Consider the following 13,851-nt stretch of genomic DNA (forward strand, 5'->3'; position numbering starts at 1 on the left):
CCCTGCCTTCCAGCCTCCGCGGCGCATCCCGTACGAGGAGGCTGTTGTGCAGGACTTCAGGCCGGCTCAAGTGGGAGAGTCTTTCAGGCCCGCTGAGTTCCAGGTTTCGGTGGTGCTGTGCCCGCGGTGGGGTTGGAGTCTCGGAGTTACTCGTGTTTGTGAGTCCTCACAAGCTCTCCCTGGTGAAGACATGAGATGATGCTCTTCTTCCCCGCTGAGTGTTTGGAGCTGCCTGCCCAGAAGCCCTTAGGGAGATTTCATGAGGGAACAGACAAGTTTCTTGCTCGTTTCTGCTGAGAGCTCCTTGTGACCATGGTTGTGTCTCTGATGCTTCTGGGGGGCATGTGTTGGCTTGTCAAGTTTGGGAGAAGATTCTTATCCCACCCTGAGCGTTCCCTAGGTGAGAAGGCAGAACCCCTCTCATCGCTGTCGCTCAGCCTAAGCAGTCCTGCACCCTCCTCTCCATGTCCTGGTTTGCCTCCAAATCACCCCAAAATGTGATTGTGTATCATCAGGAGGGAAGGAAGAATCTGTACACGATGCTCAGCCCTGATGTTTTAATGGAAATACTGCGCTACAGTCAAGTTTACAACATTGGTATAGAAATCACATGGGTTGTGGGCCGAGGATCACGTTACAGAATACAAAAAGCAAGATCAAATAAAAAGAAAATTAAAAAATGCAAACCTCTGCTATTGTACAGGCTGGGAGCAGAGCTGGGATTTCATATGGAGCACCAGAGGCAGAGGTCTCCCCACGGTGTGTCCTAGGGACCTGCACCAGCCCCCTTGGCTCAATGACATGCAGGCACAGACTCCTGAGGTAAGACCCCACCAAGCAGCAACAGCTGGTACTTCCAAGCTGGTCAGAAGTCTAAATGACCCAAGATTTTCCCTTCCAGATCACCTTGAGCATACACCAGAATAAAAAAAGGGGGGAAATAATAGGGGTGCGTGCATGACGCCTTTGGAATGGAAGAGGACACACGCAGCCCCTTCCTGCGTGGTTACAGCAAAGGAGGAGAAACGAGACGGGTGATTTATTGCTGGCAAAGTGTGAAAATCCCCTGCTGGGCTCTTCCTTCTCTCTTCCTCTCTCCATAGGAGGCTCCCATTCCAGACCTGCCTGCTGTGCATTGGCTGCCAATGAGTAGTGGCCCCTCGGGGCCGTGCACTTCCACCCTGGCTCCAGGTCTCCCTCCAGCGCTGCGCCCCGGCCTCTCTCCGCGGAAGGGAAGGAGCTGCGATGCCAGGAGGAGAGAACCTGGAACTAGATGGTATTAAAGGTCCCTTCCAACCCAGGCCATTCTATGATTCTATGAACGAGCTGTCTCAAAATACAGAAAGCCCCTGGGAGAGGCTGAGGCCGTGGCAAAGCCCTGCTCGTGGCTCTCATCCAGGGATGATGGAAGCCATTCCAGGTGTGTAGGACTGGCTGCATGGTTTTTTGCAAGGAAAGTTGCCTCCCTTGAGGAGACACAGTGCAGTGGTGGCTGTCGTGGCTTACAAAGCCTGTGCTGACTTCCTTATTTTTAAAATCAGAATCTTCCCGTGTTTTAAATATCTGCCAGCATTAAATTTCTCTACTTAAAAAAATATATATCCCATATGTGGATTTTAGGAGTGAAACGCACCAAGAGCCCCCACTCCCTCCTCCTTCCCTTGCACACACACACACACACACACACACATGCAGAGCAGCCCTGTCAAATACTGGTTTGGTATTGCCCATGATGTTTTCTCCAACACAGAAAGGGAAAAATACATCAGCACAATCAGCCCCAGCTAAGTTGCTCAGCAACACTTCCCAAAAGCGAAGATCCTTGGAGCTGCAAGATAAGGTGGATAAAAATTATCCACCAGGAAAAAAAGCCAAAAATTAAAAAATTAAATTATATACTATATATTTGTATCTCTTACAGGCTGCTTATACCTCAGTTGTTTAACCCCCAAACACACACGCTGCCTCTGCTGTTTTCTCTTGCCAGTCTTATAAAAGGGGTTGGATTACACCTCCCTCTTCCCTCCCCTTTCCCACCCCAACACCTGCATGCTGCAACAGTGCCTTTCAGACCACGAACAGGGCTGTGGGTGAGCGAGTGTCTTCCTCCAGTTAAGAACAAAGACATTATTTTTTTTATTTACAAAAAAAGGAGAAAAAAGTTTCCACACAAAAGCACTACAATGATAACTCCCTTTGGTAAAAAGTGTAATAAATGTCTCCATCGGTCTGTCTGTCGATACTAATTCTCAAGCCACCTGGTACTATGGTACACAAGAAGCTAGTACAGTTATGCTAGCACATCAAGCATAATTCCTTTAATTAAAAAAAACAAAACAAAACAGCAAACCAAAAAGAAAAAAAAAAAACCAAAAAATTGACAATTTGTACATTTATTTACAAAAAAGGAGGGGAACATGTTAAAATCGTGTTGTTCTCTGCTGTGTGTGTGTACGTACACGTGTGTGAAAAGCTGGTGCATGGCACTAGGAGAGACTAGTAAACAAGCAGGTACAAAAAAAACCAAAAACCCAAAATAAAAATAAAACAGTTCCACTGGCACTAGAAAGGACAGACCGATCTGCACAGGGTGAGTCCAGCCTGGGAGGGAGAGGAGGGAGCGAGAGGAACCCAGGGTCCACTGCCCCGTGGCCCCGTGCCGGAGCCCGCAAAGAGAGGAGAATCCGGTGGCGACAGGCACCTGGGGATTTTGGGGATACATCCAAGCGGTCCGGTGGTGGAGGGCATCCTGTTCCCCTCCCTCGCCGCTCAGGGCCTCCGGGGAGTCAAAGCCTCAACGCTGCTGGTGTGTACGAGCTTGTTGTGTTTCTCTGGGATGGCTCAGTTCAGAGAAGGGTCCTTCCTGCCCAAAAAGGGCCGGCGGCCCGCAGCCCCAGGCAGGGATCCACGTCCCCGCAGGGGATCCCGCCGGGACAGGTTGTACCAGCCACGCACTAGTCAAGTGGCCATGTTACGGAGATACACAGTGAGGGGAGAAAGGCATCTTCCTCCTTCCCTGGATGCGCGCACACACACACACACATCTCCCGGGCTCTTCCCTCGCCCCGGGGGACTCTTAGGGTGTCTTGAATATCGTGCCGTATTTGACGCGGTACTTGTTGATGCTGACAAAGTGCAGGGTCTCTGTGTCACAGGTGGTGGTGCAGGGCACCAAGCCCTCCAACCCTTCACCCATGAGCCACTTGTTTGTCTCGGCTGCCATTTCGCGGGGCACGTGCTCCTTGGTCCATTTGTCCACCCAGGCCTGGAATCGCTGGTGCAGGCGCTTGCTCACCCTTTCATGGGACTGCAGAAACAGGGAGAGGTGTTAGGAAAAGGCAGCTTTGACCCCCAAACTGCAGCGTAACACAAAGCTTGGCTACTGGTTGACACCACCAAGGGGATCAAATACAGAGGGAATTCGTAATACAGACACTGGACTAATGACAGAGGGAAAGCTCTGATGAAGGTCCCCCAGATCTCCTCTCCAAGAAAATTAGCGGCAAAATGAGCTCAGAAATACTAAAAGGTTTATGCTCTTTGTTTAATACAGCAGTTCATGGGCTGGGGACATGGAACATATCCAGTGGGAGCCTGAAAGCTGCATGCCTAGCTCAGAGTGATTCCCTTTTGCATCACCCAAAAGATGCTGCTGCCTCCTCCTCTAGCACCCAGGACCAGGCAAGCCCTGCTCTTCCCAGCCCTCGGGGTCTGCCTCCAGCCCCCACAGAGGGGCACAGTCCCAGGAAAGAGCAAGCTCAATATGCTTTATACGTATTGGGGACACAACTGCTACAGAAAATGAAGAGCCAGGTCAGGTCTAACAGGCTTGAGAAGCTCTGGCCTAACAAAAACATCAGGAGAAGAACTGTGCACGTTTTTGGGTAAGAGCATCTGCCTAAGGAATGTAAAATCCAGAACAGATGGTATAAAGCCATGGCTACAGTCATAATTGAAAACAGCCAGTATAATTAAACCTCCAGATTAAAACTTACAGATTTTATTATTTGTTTGTTCTTCTCCCAGAGACTGACTGCTTTGTGGTGTTAATTGCTAAATCCAACAGATTTGTTTCCAAAATCCAATGTAGCTTCTACAGTACCCTCAGTGTATTCCAGTAACCAAGGGCTAAGCTGCACACTACATATTTAACACTTCAAAAATTTATGTTCAGATTCTCTGTGAAGAGCTCTGGCACATACTATCCTGCTTATAAGCTTACACTTCCTTGAGGTTTGTGCCAGCTGAATGGGATAGACTGAATTCAATCAAAATCCTCAGTATCAGCATTTCAAAGAGTCACTACACTGCAATTAAAATACTCTCATCTCATGTGAAGGCAAAGTTTAAGAGAATTACTTCACAACTAATGAAGTGAAGCCATATCTGTCTCTCATCAGCAAGAAACATGGCAAGTAGTTGTTTTATAAATCTAAATACATGAGTAGAAGTGGATGGAAATGTTCCCGTAAGATGAGAAAAGGAGAGTGTCAAAGCATCCAGATAACCAGATCAGTTTCCTCCAGTGCAATCCTCCTGAATTTCACCCATCTGGAGTCACAAACTCTTGTCATCTTGGATAAACCCAAACCTTTACCTCTCCCCAAACAGCTGGAGAGGCAATGCCTCCTTCCCTTCCCCCTGGGTCCCGGGGAACACCAGCAGCCCACCCCGCTCTCTCGCTGGCTCCTACCTGCTGAGCTCGCAGCAGCGCAGTCCTCCTGTACATGTAATCCTCCGATTTGATCACGTACACCATCTTATAGGAGTTCAGCTTGAATTTACACTCCAGCTTGTCCAGGCTCTCCACATTCTCCATGGACTTCTTACTGTTTCCCTCCTTCCCTTCCTTCTCCTGCTGCTCCCGACCACGCTGACACTTACGGATCCGCCTCAGATTCCTGCAAAGCAGAGAACCTCTCTTGGAATTAGCACCCACCCTCTGGCACTACGAAGCTGGGTGTAGATGGTGGATCTCAAGGCCAGGTTGGACAGGGCTTGGAACAACCTGGTCTAGTGGGAGGTGTCTCTGCACATGGCAGGGGGTGGAATGAGATGAGCTTTAAGGGCCTTTCCCAGCACAGCCTGGCCACTCACCTGGGCAGGAAGACTGGTTTCTGGGCCAGGTGCTCGCGGAGCTCAGGGGAGGTAGAATCAGAGTTAACGTACCGCTCCACGTAGTCCGACCAGCGCTGGAAGCAAGCACAGAGCACACATCAGCCACTGCCCTCCCAGCAAACATGGGAGGGCTAAGGAGGCTAAGCTGGAAGTCACGCAGAAGAACACAACATCACTTCTGAAGGCTCTGTGCATCTTACGCCCAAAAAGGCAGGTACAGTGCTTCTTTATGTGGTTTTGAGTTATTTTCTCATACAAAATAAACCAAGAAGGATTTGCCTGCTCACATCATTGGAAGCTTTATGGCATGCCCTTGACGTTTCTTTGTCTTGTGCTAGCAGACCACACCACCAGTCACCTGGACACTCTGGTCCACTGCAACCTCCATCATCACAGTCAGCTCTCTGGACAAGCTGCCCTTACCTCTGCTTCCACAGGGTCATCTGAATTTTCCTCTTCTGTGTCCAGCAGCTCAATGGTTAACTGAACTTGACCTCTGCTCTGAATGAACATCAGCTATAAAGAAAAAGCAGAAGGAACTTCAGTAAGAAGAGGTTTGAAATAGAAACAAACACCTGCACTTCTCACTGGGGCAAAGGGAGAATGAAGCAAGTTGGCAGTTTTAAAGGAAACCATCTTGAGCCCCCAAAGTAAGTTTGAGAGCAAGGGAAGAGATATTATACACTCAGGCTTTTATCCAAAGTACTTCTCTGGCTCAGAAAGGGCCTGACCACTTCCTGCCTCTTCAGAAAAGGAAGTATGGATTTGATTAGCACAGGTTTATTAGCAATGTATGCAGGCAGCAGTGATTTAATGCCCAGTCAGTAGTGGCAGATCTCCCGACAGTCGACAAAATTGAGACACCAGAGAAACGGAAGAGTTTGAGCTAATAAATTAAAACCAGTGGCAGCCAAGCAGTCAGCATGATACAGCCCAAAGCTGCTGTAAAGCACAGGGGATATTCATTGCTGTTCCAGGAAATTTATTCCTCCTTGAAACTTCATTTCTGAGGGGCCCTTGCAGAAGCACTAACCTATGTTCTGAAAGCTGGCAGCATGTGCGCTGGTTTTGGCTGGGATGAAGCTAATTTTCTTCATTTTTGGGTGTCTAAACAAGGCTCTTTTTTAAAGGACTAGTGCCTCTCCCTTCTTAAAAGGCATCCCCCTCACCTCTTTCTGGTTTTACACTGTGGTGCAGACCCTGGCTTTACCTTGAAGCAGTTCTCCTCGGACATGAGCTGCTCAGCTTTGCGCTGGTACGCGGCCTCCAGGAGCGTACGGGAAGACTGGGAAGCGAGGAGACCTCCCGTGGCTCCATTGCTGTTCTCCGACAGGTATAGGTCTGTCACCTGCACACAGATCTCATCACTCACGATGTGCTGGAGCTGCAAACAGGAACAACAGGGGGAAGGTGTTCGTCAAGGAGGCTGCTACACCCCCATCAGAATAGAAGAAAATAAGGATGTAACAATGGGATTGAGCTCAAGCAAAAAAACCCTTAGCTTCTTCCAGCTGCAGATGATCTCTGCTACTATGGGAAAAGCCCACAATATCTTTAAAAAAATTAGCAGGTGGCAAAGCACAGCTACTCAGAGGAAAACTACACCCAGGGAACATTGTGATCAGCAGCAGGGGAGGAAGGGCCAGAGCTCTGTGACACAGTGTGTCCTCTCCTTGCCAAGGGGCTGCTGCTGTGTCTGAGGAGAGGGGTGGGAGGTTTAAGATCAAATCCATATTTTGTGTAAGTTGAAAAATCAAAAGTCTCCCAACTGTCTTCTGAATTCAGTTAATGTCTGGACTGAAAGGCTTCTGAAGAGCAGCTCTACCCTTCTGAAAGAGGAAAGGCCTTTCAAGTTATTCCACTTACAGCCCCTTGTGTCTGTTTTTGTTCTTTATGCTACAAAAAGGCACAAGAAGAATTTTTCCTTTGCTCACACATTCTTCCTACCAACCCAATAAAAGGACTGGAGTATAACAGCCAAAATGAGCTACTCCAGCAGCCAGATAAAAGAGACAAAAGGCTTTTAGAAAAAGTGTGCACTCCTACAGCATTGATGGAAAGGAAAGAAACTATTTAGATGTCATTTCTTTTTTTTCTTTTTTTTTTTTTTTTCCCAAAGTTGAAGCAAGATTAGCTCTGGACATGCTTTGAATACTTATATCCTAAAACACCTGGAAAACAACAAGAACTCTGTAGAGGATATTCTAAATAATTTAAACAGATCAGAAATCATCTTCTATCATTTCTCTACTATGAGGGTTAGAGAGCTGGGTGAAGAAACACCCTGAATTTACCTGCTTACCCCCAAAATTCCCCATTTAGGCATACAACATGGCCTGCAATGTGAGCCTGGGTTCTCACTGCAGCAAACCACCTGTCTACTTTCTCCACCCCGCCACACCCAGTCCCAGGCTCTGCTGGCAGTCACCTGTCGGACGATGCTCTGGATCAGCTTGTCCATGGTGAAGGCGATGTAGGCGTGGATGGTGAACATCTCGCGCAGGGAATCCTCATACTGCGACGAGTCCATGTTCCCATCCAGGAGGTTGCGCACCATGTCCAGGAAGGCCGGGTAATAATCCTCCACATCGATGTCCACTGCAACAGGAGAGAAGGGGAGAGATGAGCACACTGCCCCCAGGAAGGGTCGCTGTGAGTTTTGGTCCTCAGGTGACGGACGCACTTAAGCTGAAGAGTTACTTCAACTTGTCTTTTATGGACATAAATAAGCCCTTTTAAGGCCATGGGTATTTTCATAATCTCTTGCTTTCTAGCTCTAGCCTCCTCCATGAGCTTTGTATTTCTGAAAGCTTTTACTTAGGGAACTTGAGGATACTTTAGATATGCAAGTGTAAAATGAAAGCTCTTCTGAAATAACTGCTGCATATTATCCTTCTGCTATTCCAAGTCCCATGTTCCCCACATCTTCCCATCTCCCCAGGGATAATAAAAGAGAACCCATCTTAAAGGGTCACTGCTATCACGTGCCTGAAGACACCCAACAACCCCTGTCACCACGCTACAAACAGAAGCACCTTTTTCCTCCCAGCCTCCCACCAGAAGTCACTCACTGGGCTCCTTCAGTCGCAGCTGGATGGCAGGACTGTCACTCTTGTCTCGCTTTATGCCCAGCACTTCCCTCTCCCACTCCCGTTCCCGCGTCTCCTCCTCGATCTGCCGCTCAGCCTGGGTGCAGATCCGCAGCAGCCGCAAGCACAGGATCTGGTGCAGCCTCATGAAGATGTACCAGTTGCTGTTCACGTAGAAGAGGTTGTAGACCTCATCCATGCCCCGCAGCTTCTGGGCTGTCGTGTTGTTGAACATCAGCTTGGTTTTGGGAGGACTACCCCCAACGCCATTGTGCTTTTTTGCAGCCCCAGTAGCTTCGTCCACATCCATTTCCTCTTCTTCTTCCTCTTCCACATCCGAGAGTTCACCTCGCTGAGCAAACAGCAGGTCTGGAATGAAGTGATACATGATCTGCTTGATTTTGTACTTGTCCTCTTTCTGGATTCCTGTCTGCCGCTTCACGTGGTGGATGATGAGAGAGGCAGCATCTTCCAGGATCTGCTTGTCTTCATAGGCTAGCGAGAGGTGTGGGCCTGTGGGCACTCCAGCATTTTCTTCTGAAGCCTGTTCTTGCCTCTACAAAGGAGAAACAGCACAAAAATCAGCCTAAACAATCCCACCCATGTCCACCACCCAAGAGCCTGCTAGAAAGCTCTGCCAGTGGAACAGATTTCCTCCCGCATCAAGCTGTGAGGAACGGGAACTGAAACTGCACAAGCAAAGTACATAAGTTTAACGGAAGGAAACTATTGCTGACCATCTCACCTCATCATAGATGCTTTCAATCTCATTGAGGAGACTCTTTGACCTTAGGACCTTGGTATCATTCTGCTTGAAGTTGATGCCTTGGTGGTCCAAGGATTTCAGGTAATACTTCTCATTCTGCTCTCGCCAGACTTTATTAAATCCTCTCTGGGCTTCTCGCCACTCTTCCTCTTTCATCTTTAACCTTGGATCAAGAAAACGAGGGTGAGCTAAGAGATGAGCATACAAGAAAAACCCTGGCCCATGGTTCTTGGTGAGTGTTGACAAGAGCTGAGCTCCTGATAAAATGGGCATGGATCAAAGACATGCCACAGAAAGGAGCTTTCCAGGAGGTGCACCCCAGACATGCTCTTCTGGAGAAACCACTCTGGGTTTCTTTCACATCTAAGTAAAACCATGCAGGAACAAAGCAGCCCCGGGAGAGGGGATAGAGGGACAGGGAAGTCAAAAAAGCTGGCCCTGGACTCTCAGAAATCCCCAGCAAGTCACATAGCTCCACCTGTGGAACAGGGGCAGCTTAGTTTGGACAAGGAACAAAGCATGGACACCTGAGTGTCCTGGGAATGCACTCCTGAAGCTTGACTCAGCATCCCAAACAAAGCACCCCAATTCAGTCCAAGAAGGGTAGGGAAACTGGGACCTTGCAGGTATCCTGGGAAGGCTGCTACCCCCAGTTCCAGAACTCCAAAACACAGGACCAAGAGTCCCACAGAGCTAACGGAGTATGTACTACTGCTTACACATCTCCCCGACCTTCCCCAAGAAGCTGCAGCATCCACTCCCTTTTAGCTGAGGAAGGGGAGGCTGACAACAGAAACAGGACTGGAAATCTGAGGATAGCAGAGCCACCATCATCTGGGCACATACAGCCATAGGATTTGGAAAGGGATCACATTTAGCCCTGGGACAACAGCTGCCTTATCTTACACACAGTGAGGACAGCAAGGAAGAAAAAAGTTTAGGAGGAGACAACAAAAGCTCTTTATCCTTCCAGCTGAGCTGTAAGAATTTTGTTTCAGGAGGGCAATTCCCTCTAGGTGACTATTATGGAATACACCAACTGTCCAGAATATAAATGAACTTCTTAGTGTCACAGAAAAACAGAATCATGGAATGGTTTGGTTTGGAAGGGACCTTACAGATCATCTTGTTCCAACCCCTGTCATGGGCAGGGACAGTTTCCACTGGACCGTGTTGCTCCAAGCCCTGTCCAGCCTGGCCTTGAACATTTCCAGGGGTGGGGCAGCCACAATCTTTGGGGGCAAATTTACAGCCTTGTGGAGTTCACACTCCTTAGGGGCAGAAATTAGCCACTTTTCCATAAATTTGGACAGCATACAGTGCGTTACCCTTTGGAAGGGACCCTGGGGCAGGGTGCTGGGGCAATCAGTACCTTTTCAGTACAATGGGAACAGCCACGGAGGGGTTCTTGCGAAGCCCATCGATGATGTCAGCTGCTTTGTCAGCATATATCCTCTGGAGAGCCTTGCGGTGGATCACCTCCGAGGTGCCCCCCAGGGTGTTGTCCAGGCGGAATTTGGCCTGCTCCTCCGCAGACAAGCGCGACAGTTTCTTCTGGATTGCCTCCAGAACGCGGATCGTTGCCAGGTTGGTCTCCAAGACAACATCCAGCTGGAGAGAACAGTGCATTAGCTGTAGCATTTGAATAGACAAAACATGATACTTCACGGAGGCAAACATTCAAGTGACGCGGAACAAGAAGCTGCGCCTGTTTAACAAGGTGTACTCGAGCACTTTGGTGCTCAGATGCTCTAAAATAATCCAATTATATTTCATCTGCTACCCACATAATACTGCGTAAGAATTTAAAGGCTACCAGAACGATACTGTTTGGAAATTACATCTTCCAGCTGGGAATAGAACACAATTGACAGTTACTCTACAAAAGGATGCGCCAAATCTGAGCGGATTCAGGTAATTGCCCAGCTAACTTCCATTTCCAGTCAAGATGTCAGTTGTTTAACATCCTGAACATATTACTTTGCAGATGATTACAGGGGAATGCATGTTCTCATGCACGACGTGGGCAGGAAGAACAGCAAAGATGCAACAATTCCATGCTGGCCATTCAACAATTTCACGTGGAGTGGTGTGAACCAAGAGCTCTGCACAAAAGGTGAGGGGCAGGGGTGGCAGCTTAGTGGTTGTGCAGCCACTACTTCTTGCATGAAGAGAACACAAACTTTTATGCCAAAAACCAGGTGGCAGACACAATAAAATGAGATTCTAACATGCAGTATTAAAGGTATGATTACATCGAGCTCATTAACTGTCCACAGAACAGAGCTTTCCAAGACATGAACCAAGAAAAAGCAATTTACCTCAAAACGTTCATCCTCACACCTGTAGATGTGCTCTTCATATTGTGTCTTCTTGGAGCTCACAAACGTGGAATCTTCGGACCAGGATGGGAAGGAGACCCAGGTGTCATTCAAAACCTTTGAGGGAGGCAGAGGGAGAACAAGAGCCATGGTCAGTGTTCAAGGGGATCAAACCTGGCCAGCTTCAAGCCCAGTTTTCTGATGGGACAATCTAATTCCCCAGCTGGAAGAAGTGTGTGCCCTTTCCAAAGCCCAGCATTCATAGGGCAACTCCAAACAGCCAGAACCCAAACAGCCAGGCAGCCTGAAAAATTCATTGGCTGGAGCTGTGAGGAAAAAACTTGCGAGAGAAGAGGAAAATAAAGGTGAAAGGAGCTTTTCTGCTCCTTTATATTAGTCAGCTGCAACCAGCTGGTTCCTCGTGTGTGATTCACCATCAACACTGTGTGGTCACCACAGCAGACCTGACTGTTAGACAGGACACAGTTGCTGCCTCCAAACAAGGCTAATTGGAAGTATAAATCCATACCCCAGCATCACCTTTCCTGACAAAACAGCTGAGCACCTGCAGCTTTCAATACAGGAGCAGAAAATCAAAAAGCAAACAAACAAAAAACCAGCAACAACCTCAAAGAGGCCAAAGGCAAAGAAACAATGATTCTGGCAGACAGTCTTGAAAGCCAGGCCCAGTTTTCATAAACCCAAAGCCTGAACAACTGAGTCATTAGATTCTCCCAGGGAGAAAAGTTTGTAACTGCATCACACAAGATGCTTTTGAGAGACATGTCAAGACATGGATTAAAAATTCAGCATTTCAGAGAGAAAGAAAGATGCATCTGAGGGAATATGTGGGAGAATCTGTCTACAGAAAACATGATTTTCTTTTAAAGTTGGCCTAGAGACAACTCTGAAAGCAGGCTAAGAGAGAATTTAGGTAAAAAGGTAGCAATAATCCTGAATTACATACCACCTTGTAAAGGACCTCTGAGATCACATTAAGACCATACAGAAAACCAGTTCTGTCATTTCCTACTTGGAGTGTTTTAAGTTTGCAATCTCAACGTTCCTTTCACAGGTTGTACTACATAACACACCATAAATCAAATGTAAGAGCATTAGGTATGTCAGTAATTAAACATCATAACTATTCAGTAGGTTTTTCTCCAGCTGCCCCCCCAATGCTCTATGCAAACCTTTCCCAAATGCTGCTGGAGAAGAGATGATGCCAACCACCAAAGCCTCGTGGGTATCACAACTCCCAGCATAACCCAGTTCCTAGACTGATGCCTCACCCTGTGCAATAAGCTTCTGGATACGATCCAGATGTTTACGGGAACGCCACTAGGAATACCTTGGGTGTGCTCCCCTCGGGCTGCCACACGTACTGTGAGGATCCCGAGCCAGGATGGGGTGCCCACACACGCCTGGCTGCAGGAGCAGCACAGATCAGTGTGGATCAGTGCTAAGCAGGCCTCAGCTCCATGCTTGCCACCACCAGACGTGCCCTGACATCCCCAGGAACCTTTCCAACACATGGATACAAAATAAATTCCCCATCCTGCTGCGTTTTGCTCGCCTTTGCTCCAACGCTTTCAAAAGGCTGGGAAGAGCCTTCCTCTGTGACACGACTCCGACCTTACCTCTTTACACAGCGGAGTCCGCCCTGTGCACTTGGGTTGCTGGTAGCTCTTGGGCAAGGCTCGGTAGCTGGAGCCCAGCCTCTTGCAGGAGGCATAGTCAATCTCCATGGCAATCCCCTCAGTAGCCCGTTCCTTTGGATACGTCTCCATGTGAACAGATTCCTTATACCCCAGAAAGTTTTTAAACCAAGTGAAAAGTTCCGGGAATTTCCTAAAATAAAAGGAATGAAGTGAAAAACGAGCGGAGCGCTGAGCTGTGATGCTGAGGCTAGAACTGATTATTACAGACCGCTCTCAAATTATCAATCTGGTGAGAAGACCCTCTCTGCTCAGCCCGACTTCCACAGGGCCTGACCAAGTGGGAAGCAAGCACCTGTTGTTGATCAGGAGGGGGATTGCTCTCTTGGTGCAACTAAGGTGCTTTAGGAATAGTGACGAGCAGGGAACAGCTGTCAGAGCTTTTGCTGCAGGGACAGCACTCATGGCATGGTCACATCTGGGTCTCCCCAAACTATCCTGGTAGTGAACTCAGGCCAGATTCCTACTTGTTTGCCAATGTTTTGAACCTTAAACCAGACCTTTGCTTTCCAGAGGCAGCAAGAAGAAACTAAAAGACAATTCTGTAACTACGTAGCAAAAGGTTTCAGCGCCAAGCAATTGCCTCAACCAGACTTCACAGAGCAGCATAAGTCATGGAGAAGCCTTTGCCTGCAAGGCTCAAGTTCACCTGTTCCCAAAGTTACCTGAAGAATTTATCAGCGTAAAATACTGCATTTGTTCAAGTCCTCTTATCTCATGCAAAGCTCCAGCAACAGGATGAATTGAACCTGTTACTAATTGAATCACCAGTTATTCATTATATGGCAAAAGATAACATCCAACTCCAGAATAAAAAAACCCCTGTATTATATCTTTCC

The 13,851-nt window shown here is 48.0% G+C and overlaps 1 protein-coding gene and 1 long non-coding RNA gene across 2 annotated transcripts in view; one reads left to right on the forward strand and one right to left on the reverse strand.

The window, feature by feature from the left end:
• LOC108449339 overlaps positions 1 to 2,360 on the forward strand; it is an 11,011-nt gene extending 8,651 nt beyond the window's left edge. Inside the window, exon 3 of the long non-coding RNA XR_001865501.1 lies at positions 704 to 2,360. This is a non-coding gene — a long non-coding RNA (uncharacterized LOC108449339). The remainder of the gene's footprint in view (positions 1 to 703) is intronic.
• The window catches only part of SIN3A (SIN3 transcription regulator family member A), a 30,356-nt gene continuing 18,798 nt past the window's right edge, over positions 2,294 to 13,851 (reverse strand). The window contains exons 11-21 of the mRNA XM_008641944.2: positions 12,935 to 13,145; positions 11,295 to 11,411; positions 10,346 to 10,584; positions 8,953 to 9,136; positions 8,190 to 8,763; positions 7,547 to 7,716; positions 6,329 to 6,502; positions 5,542 to 5,634; positions 5,098 to 5,192; positions 4,694 to 4,901; positions 2,294 to 3,307 (exon numbers count right to left, since the gene is read on the reverse strand). Of these exons, the coding sequence (XP_008640166.1) occupies positions 3,077 to 3,307; positions 4,694 to 4,901; positions 5,098 to 5,192; positions 5,542 to 5,634; positions 6,329 to 6,502; positions 7,547 to 7,716; positions 8,190 to 8,763; positions 8,953 to 9,136; positions 10,346 to 10,584; positions 11,295 to 11,411; positions 12,935 to 13,145 (2,296 nt within the window). The 3' untranslated portion in view covers positions 2,294 to 3,076. The remainder of the gene's footprint in view (positions 3,308 to 4,693; positions 4,902 to 5,097; positions 5,193 to 5,541; positions 5,635 to 6,328; positions 6,503 to 7,546; positions 7,717 to 8,189; positions 8,764 to 8,952; positions 9,137 to 10,345; positions 10,585 to 11,294; positions 11,412 to 12,934; positions 13,146 to 13,851) is intronic.

The sequence above is a fragment of the Corvus brachyrhynchos genome, unplaced genomic scaffold (assembly GCF_000691975.1).
Source record: "Corvus brachyrhynchos isolate BGI_N302 unplaced genomic scaffold, ASM69197v1 scaffold309, whole genome shotgun sequence".
NCBI lineage: Eukaryota > Metazoa > Chordata > Aves > Passeriformes > Corvidae > Corvus > Corvus brachyrhynchos.